The sequence below is a fragment of the Antechinus flavipes genome, chromosome 1 (genome assembly GCF_016432865.1).
Source record: "Antechinus flavipes isolate AdamAnt ecotype Samford, QLD, Australia chromosome 1, AdamAnt_v2, whole genome shotgun sequence".
Classification (NCBI taxonomy): Eukaryota; Metazoa; Chordata; class Mammalia; order Dasyuromorphia; family Dasyuridae; genus Antechinus; species Antechinus flavipes.
Genome location: NC_067398.1, coordinates 429,058,563 through 429,071,885, shown reverse-complemented (window position 1 = coordinate 429,071,885; position 13,323 = coordinate 429,058,563). Strand labels below are relative to the sequence as shown.

At 31.0% G+C, this 13,323-nt stretch overlaps 1 protein-coding gene across 2 annotated transcripts in view; it reads right to left on the bottom strand.

Annotated features, from left to right (window-relative positions):
- The window catches only part of ZCCHC2 (zinc finger CCHC-type containing 2), a 78,213-nt gene that overhangs the window by 40,112 nt on the left and 24,778 nt on the right, over positions 1–13,323 (bottom strand). For both annotated transcript variants that reach the window (XM_051969909.1, XM_051969910.1), the window contains exons 3-4: positions 8,470–8,546; positions 7,124–7,195 (exon numbers count right to left, since the gene is read on the bottom strand). In XM_051969909.1, coding sequence (XP_051825869.1) covers positions 7,124–7,195; positions 8,470–8,546 — 149 coding nt within the window. The remainder of the gene's footprint in view (positions 1–7,123; positions 7,196–8,469; positions 8,547–13,323) is intronic.

Here is a 13,323-nt window from a genome sequence, read left to right as displayed (position 1 = left end):
TATTTTGAGGTAATATGTAACCAGATTTTTGGATTTTATGGGCATATATGAATGTAGAAAAAAACCATCTCCTTAAATATTCAATTGATGATATAAAAGCTCAACATAATAAGAATATCTTAGGACTCTTTCTTTTTTAAAAAATAACTTTAACATTTTTTCCTTAAATTGAATTCTTAATTCTCTCTTTCTTCCCTCTATCCATTGAAAAGATAAACAATGTGATATCAATTATACATGTGAAATCATGCAAAACATTATTTCCACATTAGTCATACTGCTTCCCCCCCCCCAAAAAAAAAGGGCAAGAAAAATAAAGTGGGGAAAAAACCCAACTATATTTCAATCTGCACTCAGACTTCACTTGTTCTCTCTCTGGAGAACATTAATTTTCATCCTAAATCTTTCAGAATTGTCTTAGATTATTGTATTGATCAGAATAGCTAAAGTGATTGTAATAAGAATAGTAATGATGAACAACTCAATGTATGATACGATGTCTCAGTTATGTTCACTTCACTTTGTTATCACTTCAAGTAAGTAAAAGTCGATATCTTAATGATCTAGATAATACAATGAAATTCAGGATACAGTCTGGGGAAAGTTTCTATTATTTATATTTCCACAAAATGCTCAAAATAGCCAAGTTATATAACTTTGATCTTTAGAGCTCAGACAGTATCCTGACCAATTACTGCTGCCTTTAATGGTGTCATTTCTTGATTTCTATTCTTTTTCATTCCCTTGGGTATGTCCTTTATGTCTGTTTAATTTTCCTTTTTTTTTTTTTTGGAGAATGAAGCCATATTTCTGGTTACATGTTTTAGTAATTTGGGTTTTCTTATTATGGCAAGTAATACTAAATTTATTTCAAATTTTCAATATGATTGACATATAAGTATGGTTCTGAGAATTCTTTCTATTGAGTACAGTGAGATAGATAGTATAATAGAATGCTGGACCTGAAGTCAGGAAAATCCCAAAATCAAATCCAGTCTCAGACACTGATGCAAGACAAATCATTTAACTTGTATTTGTCTCAATTTCCTTATATATATAATGAGGATAATAATAACTCTCAAATCCCAGAACTACTGTGAGGATCAAAAAAATTTAGTAATTGTTAAAATAATTGGCACAGTGCCTGGCACATAAATAAATGTTAGCTATAATGATATCTTCTTTAAAAAGCAATCTGATTCCCCTCCCTTTTTCCTCAAGTAGCTAATGGTTTGTCAATTTTATTATTCTTTTCGAAGATCTAGGCTTTTGTTTTTGTTAGTCATTTTCAAGAAATTTTATTTTTCTTTTTTTATATCTCTAATTTCCAAGACTTTTTTGCTTACTTTGGTTTTACTTGTGAATCCATTTTATTTATCAAACTGAAATATTAAATTCTCTCTTTAAAATTTCTGGATAAAATTTTCCTGATAACTGCTTTAGCTATATTCTAGAATTATTGTTGAGATGTCACATTGTTACTAATCTGTTTCACAATTATTATTTGCGAGTTGTCCTTTGATCCAATCACCATTCTCCTGAATATCACCTTCATTTAGGCTATTAATCTTTGCTTTTTGTTTTTACTCAGTTGTAATCTATAAATGAAGTGTTTGGGAGTTCTACTTAAAATTATTTAAACTTCCAATTTTGACCAAAAAAGGCTTTCATTAAGGAACTTCCAGAGAAGACATGATAGACATTATATACATACTTTGGAAACATGTAACAATTTTTAGAAGCACTTCAGAGTTTAGAAATTTACTTGACTGAATAAGTGAAATATAACATATTTAGGACAAAAGGAAAGCTGATAAACACCTTAACCTTAGCACAATTAGAATTATTCAGGAGATTTGGGAAGAAAGGAGGGAGAATATAGTCATGCCGTTATAGTGTCTCATTTTAAACTTCAACTTTTGTAAATAATTACACATTTAGATAAGGAAGGAGGGAAAACAACCAAACAAATTCAAAAGAGCAAAAATAGTCCCTGAAATAGTGGAAGAAGAAATGTAAAATATTCTTTGAATAGCTATATCTAAGCAAAAGCAACTAAAAATCAGAAAAAAAAATAACTTATCACTCAGGTCCATTAAGTTGGCAAAAGATAATAAAAAGCAGATTAGGTGGCACAGTGTGGAGAAGTGCTAGATCTGGAGTCAAAATTCAGGCTGAGACACACTTAGAAGTTTGTGATCTTAGGCAAATCACAACCTATCTGTTTTAGTTTTCTCATTTGTGAAATGAGAATAATAACAGCACTTACCTCACATGAATGTTGTTAGGATAAAATGGGACTTTTGTAAACCACTTTGTATCTTACTCTTAAAGCATTATATAAATGCTGTTATGATTATGGTTATTGTGTTTTAAAAAAATTAGTCCTGGGGGGTATGCAAGAAAATAGACACAAAAATGCAGTGCTGGCCAAGCTTGCAAACTTGTCTAGAAATCTCTTTAGAAAAGTTATGAAATTATTCATCTCTTTAGCAAGAGTTCCTTCTTCAATCCATTTAGTGATAAATAAACGGCTGGTGAATGATTCATTCTGATTCAGTGACTAGTCTATTAGGATTATATTCTAAGACAAATTATAAGAAGACCTATCTGTATGAAAGTACTCATAATGGCAGTATTTATAATAGCAAAAACAGGAATTTAACTATGTCATGATATTTAAAGAAATGCTTTTTAAAAGGATAAAATGTAAATATAAGAGAATATAACTAAACTATAAGGAATAAAAATAAAGAAATAACACACACACACACACACACATACATATACACATACACTCACCAAGAAGGAAATAGACACAGAAACAGACAACAAGCTCCAATGTTGGAAGTGAAGCCTAATTAGATTGTGAAAGCACATAATATATCTGGAAGTCCATCCACTAAGACACAATCCAAGATCTACTTATAAAAAGAATAACAGAACACTATTAATGTGTGTGCGTGTGTGCGTGCGTGTGTGTGTGTGTGTGTGTGTGTGTAGACCTAAATAAATGTAGAAATACTAATTCAAAGTTTCTCAGTCTTTTATGTATCATGGAACTCTTTTCAGAATATTACTAGGATATACATAGGATTATAAAGAAAACAAATTATATCAAAATACAATTATTTAAATAATTTTTAAAAAGTTTAGATACCAAAAATTAGATAACAAGTATGTAATTGCTCATAAAAAGGTCCTGCCAACATAATAAAATGCTGATATTATATTAATTTACCTATTCAATGCTGTATCAACCATATTAAATGATTATTTTATTGAGCTAGAAATTTTTGATCTGAAGAACAAAAAGTCAAATAATATGTCAAATAATGGGGGTAAAGTGGGAGAGAAGAGGGCCTAGAAATGCCAGACCTGAATCTGTATTACAAAGCTAAAATCACCAAAATAATTAGAAAGCTTAGATCAGTGGAACAGAACAGATTAGGCAAACAACATATAGAAAAACTAACATAGTATTTGGCATAAGCCATGTTTTTACCTCAATAATGGGTAAGAACTTACTATTAGAGACAAATAGAAGTTAGAAAGCAATATAGTATAATAAGCTAGATACAGACCAATGGCTCATACATTATACCAAAACAACTCAAAATGAATATGACTAGACATGGAAAATGACATCATAAGCAATTAGAGAAGTAGGAAGAATTTACCTTTGAGATTATGAACAGAAAAAGAGTTCATTACCAAAGAGACATAGAGAAGATTAAAGAAAATAAAATAGACAATTTTAAGTACATAAAATTAAGAAGTCATCACATAAACAAAACTTAAAAAGCTACAATTAGAAATCAAACAGCTAACTGTAAGGAAAAAAATCATTTCAGCGTTTCTCTGATAAGAGCCTCATTTCCAAGATATGTAAGGAACTGATTCAAATTTTTAAGAATAGAGTCATTCTCCCAATGAAGCAATGGCCAAAGGACACAAAAAGGTAGTTTTTAAAGGAAGTTATTGAACAATGATACTGAAAAATGTTGGAAGTCACTAATAATTGGAAATATGAAAATTAAACAACTCTAGAGATTCCATTTTACATCCATCATATTAACAAAGAAGGTAACAAAGGAAATTTGTAATATTGGAAAGGTTGAAGGAAAAAAAGTTCACTAGTGAATTATTAGTGGAGCTGTGAACTGATCCAGCCATCCTAGAAAACAATGTCCTTAAAATCACTGTAACCCAGCAATGATGTCTTATCTAGCCTAAACCTTAAGAAATCAAAGAAAGAGAAAAAAGATCCCCCATGTACAAAAATATTTATTACAGCTCTTTTTGTAGCAACAAAAAGTGAAACTAAGGTAGTCTACCCATTAACAAATGGCTGAACAAATTACAATATGCAAATACAATGTAATACTATTTTTTATTGTATCATATGAAATGATACATTTCTCTCAGAAATAAGAGACAGCTTCAAAAAAGCTGGGAAAATGTTTATGAGAGATGCAGAATGAAGCAGGCAAAACCAGGATGACAATTTATATAATAGCAACAATATTATATTTTAACTTTTTTATTAAAGCTTTTTATTTTCAAAACATATATATGGATAATTTTTCAACACTGACCCTTGCTTTTTTAAAAACCTTGTGTTCCAAATTTCCCCTCCCTCCCCCATTATGCCTCCTCTAAATGTCAAGTAATCTAATATATGTTAAAAATATATGTTACATTCAATATATGTATACATATTTATACAATTACCTTGCTGCACAAGAAAAATCGGATCAAAAAGGAAAAAATGAGAAAGAAAACAAAATACAAGCCAACAACAACAAAAAGAATGAAAAAATAGCAATAATATTATAAAGAAAATAACTTTTAAAGACAACATTTATCCAATGATTCTGAACACTGTTCTGAAGGATCAAAGATGAAACACATGACACTTCTTTATATTTGTTTAGGAATTGATCTCCCCTAAAGTACTTAATTTATATTTACAATAGTTTGTTTATTCAAAAGATTCATTTTACTCATAAAAACTTAGCAAATGGTTAATTATTAACTTACAAGGATGAGATGAGATACAAGGCATACCCAAAATAGGCAAAAATTATTAATAATATTTTTAATATTTCTTGCCTCCTTCCTTTAATCTCCCAAATATTTAGTATATTGGTAATTAAACTTTTATAAATTTGAAATTTTCCCCAAATTTGTAAGGAGACAATTTAAAAACCATTCCACTTAAAATTTCCAATATTTTCAACTAAGGTTATTTTAAAATACTATTTTATTTACAAAAACATTCATTAAATCACTATATAATAAATGAGTATTATCTCTAAAGGATTGAATAGTTCTAAGGTTCTGTGTCAAGTGTGGTGAGAGAAAAAGATAATGTGGTCCCTGTCCTCATGAAGCTTACAAGCTAGTTGGGGAAAGGAGAAGATTGAGACGTGTGTAATATCATGCAATTTACTATAGCGCAGAATAGAATATAAGAACATAAGAAGCAAAAATGCTTTGTCATTATTGGAATATAATTCAGTTATCCCTCAATATTCATGGTTTTGGTTATTCTGGGTTGGCCATCAATAATCAAATGGGAATTTTTGGAGATCTACAGTGTACTGTAAAAAATTTCATACTGTGAGCATGTGTAAAGAAAACTTTAAAAACAAAATTTGCTAAGTCATAAATGCACAAAACATTGTATATTACTGATCTAATTTATCATTTACTACCCTAAGTATACATAAACTTATCAATAGCTAAGTTTAAAAAAAAGTTTCAGTGCACTAAAGAATCTATGAAGCAGCTGATGAAACTATCTGTAGCTGCAAAAACTCTGCATGGTACGCAAGTTAGTAATCTCTCTTGTAGAAACTGCAACTTTTTTTATGAGTGCAGTGTACTATTTTACTTGTTTTGTGTATTAAATAAATATAATCAGAATTATTAAAAATAAAGGTTTGGATTAGAGCCTATCATCATTCCCAGTGGTCTTGCATACCCAATACTTTTGAATGTCAAGGGATGACTCTGTAAATGCGCCTGTGTGCAATTGTACTTGCATGTGTGTTTATTACATGTGAAATAGCAAAGACATTTTTACTGTTCTTCAACTTTTTTTGTCCTTTCAATTATCCAACTTTAAAAAAAAACTATTAAAACAATAGGTCATGGTTTTGCACAAGGGAGGTATTCAAATGTTTGCTGAATTGAAAGTGATAAGGTAGCAGAATTCTAGAAACCAACTTTGAGTATAGACTTGAAAACAGGCAAAATATGTCTAGTTCACTATCATCTATTTTCCAGAATGATTCAACTGATGCTTTATTTTCATATTGTCCACCCCACAACTAATATTATGGTTGTATTTTACCTATGAATGTAAAAGACAAAACAATTTATAACTATCTCCTGCTTAAAGGCTTAGAAAGCTCATCAAAATTTTTAGTTGGAGATATGAAAATATGGTAGTAGAAAGTCTTATAAATGTCCCTCCCACCTTTTTTTTTGTAAAGTTTGTGAAAAGTTTTATAGAAATGAAGTTGACCTAATTTCCTAGAAACCATTTTTCTCACAATTCCCTAAATTGACTGTACAAAACTTTCAGGAAGAGATATGGAGTTAGATTTAGTTTGGCATAAGAGTAAAAATTTCATAATTTTCATGACTGAGAAAAAGTTGAAACAATTCTTAACCAGCAAATTTAACAGTGGAAGAACTCTTAATTATCACTGGTTAAAGTATTAGATTGAGACACTAATACATTGTTAGAAAAGTTGTGAACTGATTCAACCATTCTGGAGAGCATTTGAAACTATGTGCCTAAAAAACTATCAAACTGTGCAAACCCTTTGATCCAGCTTTAGTTCTACTGGGTCTATATCCCAAAGACCATAAAAAAGGGGAAAGGATCCACATGTGCAAACATTCACTCTTGAAAATTATCTTTGCATATATTTTGAAAATAAAAGGCTATTTTTTTTTTAAAAGTAACATTTGGAAAGTGTCCCAGTTAATATCAAGAAATAAAAAACGTCTCTTTGGTATCCTTATATTAGGATTTTGTTGCCTATATCTAAAGCTTTTATTAAAATAGAACAGGCTATTACTATATAGTCTTATTCAAAATACATACCTTTAGTAGGAATTCTTGTAGTTCTTGGTGTGTTTTTGTTACAGTTGTTACAGAAAGATCAGACCAGTTTACCTGATAGAGAAAAAAACAGAAACAAATTTCATGTTTACTTCCTGAATCAGAAATTTTTTGAAGGTTTTGGATACAAAAAGAAGTGAGCATATAAAAAAATATTGAGTCTATCAATGAATCAAATCTTTTAAAGTAACAAGTTTTGCACTAACTTCTCAAAATTGCTCAGCAGAAAAATTTCTCAAATCTGTCATATGATATAAGGAAATGACATGAAAAATACCATCTTATATTTTACTGGAATTTTAAATTCAGTTAAATCACACAACTGCCAATAAATGATGTTTTTTGAGTGTCAGGATTGAAGGTGAATGTTTTTGAAAGGAAAGATACAAAACCCAATGTATTCCTTATTAGCTGAGACCATTAAAGCTAAGATATTGAAATGCTTTAATGGTATCAAATAATGAAGAACAAAACAAAAGTCAGTCCCTGATTTCAAGTAGCTCAATCTACTGGGGAGACAATATGCTAATAAAAATGATGCATCAACAAGATATAGAAGGGATAAAACTGGAGATAAATTTCAGAAGGAAGGCCCATCATTAAGGATTGGCAAAGGCTTATTGCAAAAGGTAAGACATTAGTGAGATTTGAAAGAAGCCAAAGATGCTACAAACTGATACCTTTTCACTTAAAAAATAATCCTAGGGGATTTTCCTTAGCATTCTACCAAAAAAAAGTAAAACAAACAAACAAACAAAAACCGCCGCCTCTTCCCTTCTTTTAATATAACATCTTTAAAAGTAATCATCACTAAATGTTCTCAAGACTCAACAGGGCAAAAGTAATCATTATAGGCAATCCCTTCAAAATTGTTTGTTTTTTTTAAAATGCACATTTTTTTCTCATTCATTTTGTCAAAAACAAATTTCAGGGCATCAAACACAAATATCTTAGTTGAAAATTAAGTACACCATTTTCTTTATGTAACAAATTCTGGCAATAATGATTCACTTAAACTTGTTTAAATTAAGTTAAGCCTTAGGTTCCTGTTCTATATAAAGAAAGAGGATGATTAACTTTTGATTACCTCTCTGGACCCTTCAATCTATAATTCTACAAATGTAGTTCATTTAATCCAAGTTTAAAATATGTTCAGCGTCATTTTAATGTTATACTTTGTTCATTACAATTTCTGAAAATGGAAACTTCATAATAGTTTATGAAGGCAAATATTTGATCATATAACTACACAACTAAAATTATAAGATTTCCCCCCTAAATGTCTGTTACTATCTTAATGCTATAAGCATTTCAATATATTAACTTACTTTGAAGGTATATTCCCAGTGTTTGTCAGCCCTTTTTCTTTGCACTCCTTTCAATATTATTTTCTCAATGTGTACAGCTGAAAAGAAAGATGACTTAGTTTTATTTTAATAATCAACACAAAACCTTAGCTAAAACTTGTTTTGAAGTTGCGACAGATGAGAAAGTATTAATTTATCATCAATTAAGAGGTAAGAGCCTTTCTCCAAATTCACATAAAAAAAATCTCTCAAATTACAAAACTTAAAAACATTAGTGGAAGAAAACTTCTCAAAGCAGCAATGATTTGTCTATTCTAAGACAGCTGAGCAAAATGAAATTCAAAAATGGATATGAGCAAAATGTACTAAAACATAAAAAACACTAAGGTTCCTTAATAAAAAACAGCATCTTGTAATATACAGTATTGCATGCTTTAGAAAATTTTTACTATTCTCTAACTTAGAAACTTTTTTAGTCCTTTCATAGATACTTTTTAAAAATTCTTTTTAATAGTATTTTATTTTTCCAAATACATGCAAAGATAGTTTTCAACATTCATTTTTGCAAAATATTGTGTTCCAAATTTTTCTTCCTCTCTAGCTTCTTCTCTCCTCCCCCAAACAGAAAAGGCAATCCATTATAAATTAAACATTCACATATACTCTTCTTTTTTTATTATTATAGCTTTTTATTTACAAGATATATGCATAGGTAATTTTTCAGCATTGACAGTTGCAAATCCTTTTGTTCCAACTTTTTACCTCCTTCTCCCCACCCCTTCCCCCGATGGCAGATTGACCAATACATCACATATACTCTTAATGTAAATCTTAAGAACAGGTTCATATCTTAGAATTCTAGTTTAATGTCATCATTTTGCAGATGAGCAAACTGAGGAGGCATTAAGTGGCTCACTCAAGATCACACAAATATTAAATGAGAGATCTTTCTTGGCTGCCACATCTCACCATTGACTCATATTCAACTTAAAAGCCCAAAGACATTATTCATAGGATTGTGAAGGCACATCATTCCCATACAACCTGCTTCTTCTTCTTGAAATATTTTTTAAACCCAAATTCACACATGTTTACTAAATTATATTAAGTACAGCATCAATCTAACTCTTGATATTCAACATGTTAGCTTTATATAATAATAACCAAGTTTGACAAGCAAGTCATTTAAGTTTCTAGCCAAGTCACTACTAAAAATGTTCAACAGCACACATGTCTGAAGACAAATCTCTCAGAATGCTTCATTAAAGATGCTCCTCCTATTTGACATTGTCACTAGTTCTCATTCTTTAGGTCTAAGCATTGAACCAGTTTCAAAACCAAATGATAATGTCTCTCCTATCTTGTCCACAAGAATGGTGAATATTTGATGCAATTTAAGTATACTATGTTTACAGTATCCCTCAACTTAGGTTTTAGTTACCCTGACATGAAAAAAAAAAAAAAAAAAGGCTCTGGAATGTGGTATGTTTGATAAAATCATGACAATTTTTACTAGTCAGAACTTTTCCTAAGTTCTCACAAACCATGGATTTTAGAATTCTGCCAGGAAGAAAAGATGAATTCAGTATTTAAGGTTTCCAGACCATATACACTTCAGCAATTTGAAAGCTAGGATATTGGTTCTCCTGAAATCCTGCAACATCTTTCTCACTTTGCACAATATTTTATAGATAATGATCAAAACAAACCAACAAAAAAAGCCCAGCAATTATACCGACCAGATATTTTTCAATATCCTGGGTTGCAATTTATCTAAGCCTAGTAACATGAACTTATTGAGGACAGTTAGATAATATCTATTGTCTTTTCTCATTTATCTTTGATTTCTCTTTTCTATTTTGGTTTTATTCTTGTTCAGTCCAAAGATCATTTTTTTTTGGCAGAGAAAACAGTCTAAATAAATGTTGAATAGTTCAGTATTCTGTTATCTATCATCCCATTCACATTAAGAAATTCTATTGACCCCAAGAGATAAAAATTACCACATTATTTATAATCATCCACCTGCCTATCCTAGATTTTGTTCCCAATTGTGTTAGACAATTCTTATAAAATCAAGACATATTTTTATATTCATTCTCAGTCTTTACTTCTATTTTCTGTCTACAAACAAACAAACAAACAAAAAAACAAAAAACCAACAACCCAAACTAAGTTGATCAATAAGTTTATAGTACTTTTTTTTTAAAGTAGTCCCCTTTTCCCTCTTCACCAAAACAATTTCTACTTGCATCTTTTATTTCATTTTTTAGAATTTCTTCTTGGATTGTTGACATTTCCTTCAAAATATTAGGCTGCTGAAACTTAGCTAACCTTTTCCCTAAAATCTGCTTCTCTAAAAACCTATGGTACATGTAAATAAGACTACCATTCAAGAGAGACTAGAAGAGTCCTTAAAGGTTATCTAGTCCCTTAATTTATATAGTTAAGGAAACTGAGGTCAACAGGCTTCAAAACCAGCTCAAGGTCATAACTATAACTGAAATTTAGGGCTAAGACTCCATCATCAGCATTCTTTCCAATGTGCCATGCTGGTTTCCCACTCTCTCCTTTATTATAAAACTAAGATGTATATATACCACAACATTATTTCTGTCTTTCTCCACTTACTTTTATACAAATAATCTCAAATCTGTTTCTTTCTCAGATATCTGAATTTTCTCAAATAACTTTTCATATACTATTCTCCTCCACCCCCTGGATGCCATGGGAGACCTGGGCCTTTTTAAGCTAAGGTCTCAGTTTGACTGAGGTTATATCCATTCAGTGATTAAGGCTAGCTAGCAATTGAGGCCAAGAAGCTCCTCTTTCAAAGGAGTGCCATTTATATTCAATCTGAGTCAATCAGGAACCAAACAATGACCAAATGGGGCTTGGCCTGGGACCTAGGTGGCCAGTTAGAATCAGACTGGTTGGGGCATACGGCTTGGTCCTCTGCCTGGTCATCACTGGACTCAGATGGCTCAGAAGGGGAAAGTGAGGAGGTGACCTTGCCCAGCCTTCCCTCACTGAAATCCCATTCACTCGTACTTCATGGAATCTCCTCCCTTCTGTCATGGTACTCTTCCAGAAGGAAGGACAAACAACAACCACCTCCAACCCTCTGCACATTTATTCTCTTCTTTTTGAATAAGACATACTCTTCTAAAGTCATATTCTAATCATGATTCTTATGCTATAAAAGTCTTAAGTGATAACTATGAAATAAAATCTGCCTCCCCACAGGCTCCTTTCTTGAAAATTATTCCCCATGAATGACTCAATGAAAAAAAGCAATTATTAAGTACTTACTAGATGCCAAACATTGTATTAAGTATTAGAAATAAAATGCAAAAGCAAAGATAGTCTAACGTGCCATTGAGAAGATTAGAGGAGAAGACAATATATTTGGGAGGAGTGACCAGGGAAGGGACTAATTTAGTTCATAAAGTTATAGAATGGTGAGTAGTCAGAGAAGGCAGTGGAGGGGAATTTGGGGCAGAGAATGGGGGAGTATGTGTGGCAACATGTGGCCCCCAAGAAAATGGCAGGAGAGTGAAATGAATAATGTCTTCAATCCATGCCTAGACATAACGAGCAAATAGGACAACCACTAACCAGTAAGGCAGAGCTGGGGATCTCAGGCATAAAAGGGTTGGACCAGATATGCAAGCTGCGAAGACTGGCAATGAAATGGCCAAGAAATGAGTGAATGAGAAATCACCTGCTATTTCTCTTCCATTACTTGTTGTTATTATTTTTTTAATTTTTAATTTTTTTTTTGCCTTTTTTTTTGAGAGGCAGTTGGGGTTAAGTGACTTGCCTAGGGTCACACAGGTCTGAGACTAGATTTGAACTCAGGTCCTCCTGATTCCAGGGCTGGTGCTTTACCCACTGCGCCATGAGAAGTCAGGTCTGTCACAGATTTCTATGAGTAAGTTTTCTACCTTTCTTTTCAATTTAAATTCCTCTTAAGTACATTTAATACATTTTAATAGTTCTTTCTTAGAAACACTTCTTCACCCCTGGCCCAAACTCTATTTTTTCTATTTTAGAAATCCAAATTCCATTTCAGTCCTTTCACTGGTTGCTCACTTCCAAAGTTTGCTTCCTTCTGAATCCTTAACCTTAATCAGAAATAATGATGAAAAAATACCACCTATATCTCTAATGTCTTAACAATATTTTTGGGTCATGTGTTCCCTAAACTTTACAGTTTTTCAGAGGAATTATTTGTCCTCCAGTTATTCACTAGAATTGGGAACTGGTCAGTAGGTTTCACTATTTTTAGAAGACTAACACATTCTGACTACAGTTTGCTAAAAATCCAACAACATCTCATCCAACTATGTAACTGAGAATTTTAAAATTATACTTTACATAATTTTTTTTTTAACTTCTATGCATCAATAGAAAAATCTTTCTTGCCACAAAAAATAAATTTAGGACATAATGAAATATCCACTTTAAACTTAAATTTAAGATGCCTTAAAAATATAGCTGTGGATAGCAATATCACTGAAGTGCCAATGGCCATTCTCTTTGAAATAGTTAAAATAATTAACTGTAGACAAGATATTCCAAAACTATTGATTCTAAACATTTATTATAAATACTGATTAAGGAATTAAATTTTGAAACCAACAGAAAAAGTTTATCTGCTAAAAGAGAAATTAAAAAAAAAAGTTGGACATTCAAAGTGTAAATGAAAAGTACGATATGATGAGTTAAAAAATAAGGAAAGTTGGATAAAACAAACAGGATAATCTATTTATTGTTATTTAAATGGATATTATGCTACAATTTAAAAAGGATAAGAATAATAATAGCCAACATTTGTATAGTACTTACTATGCTGTGCTAAACAATTTACAG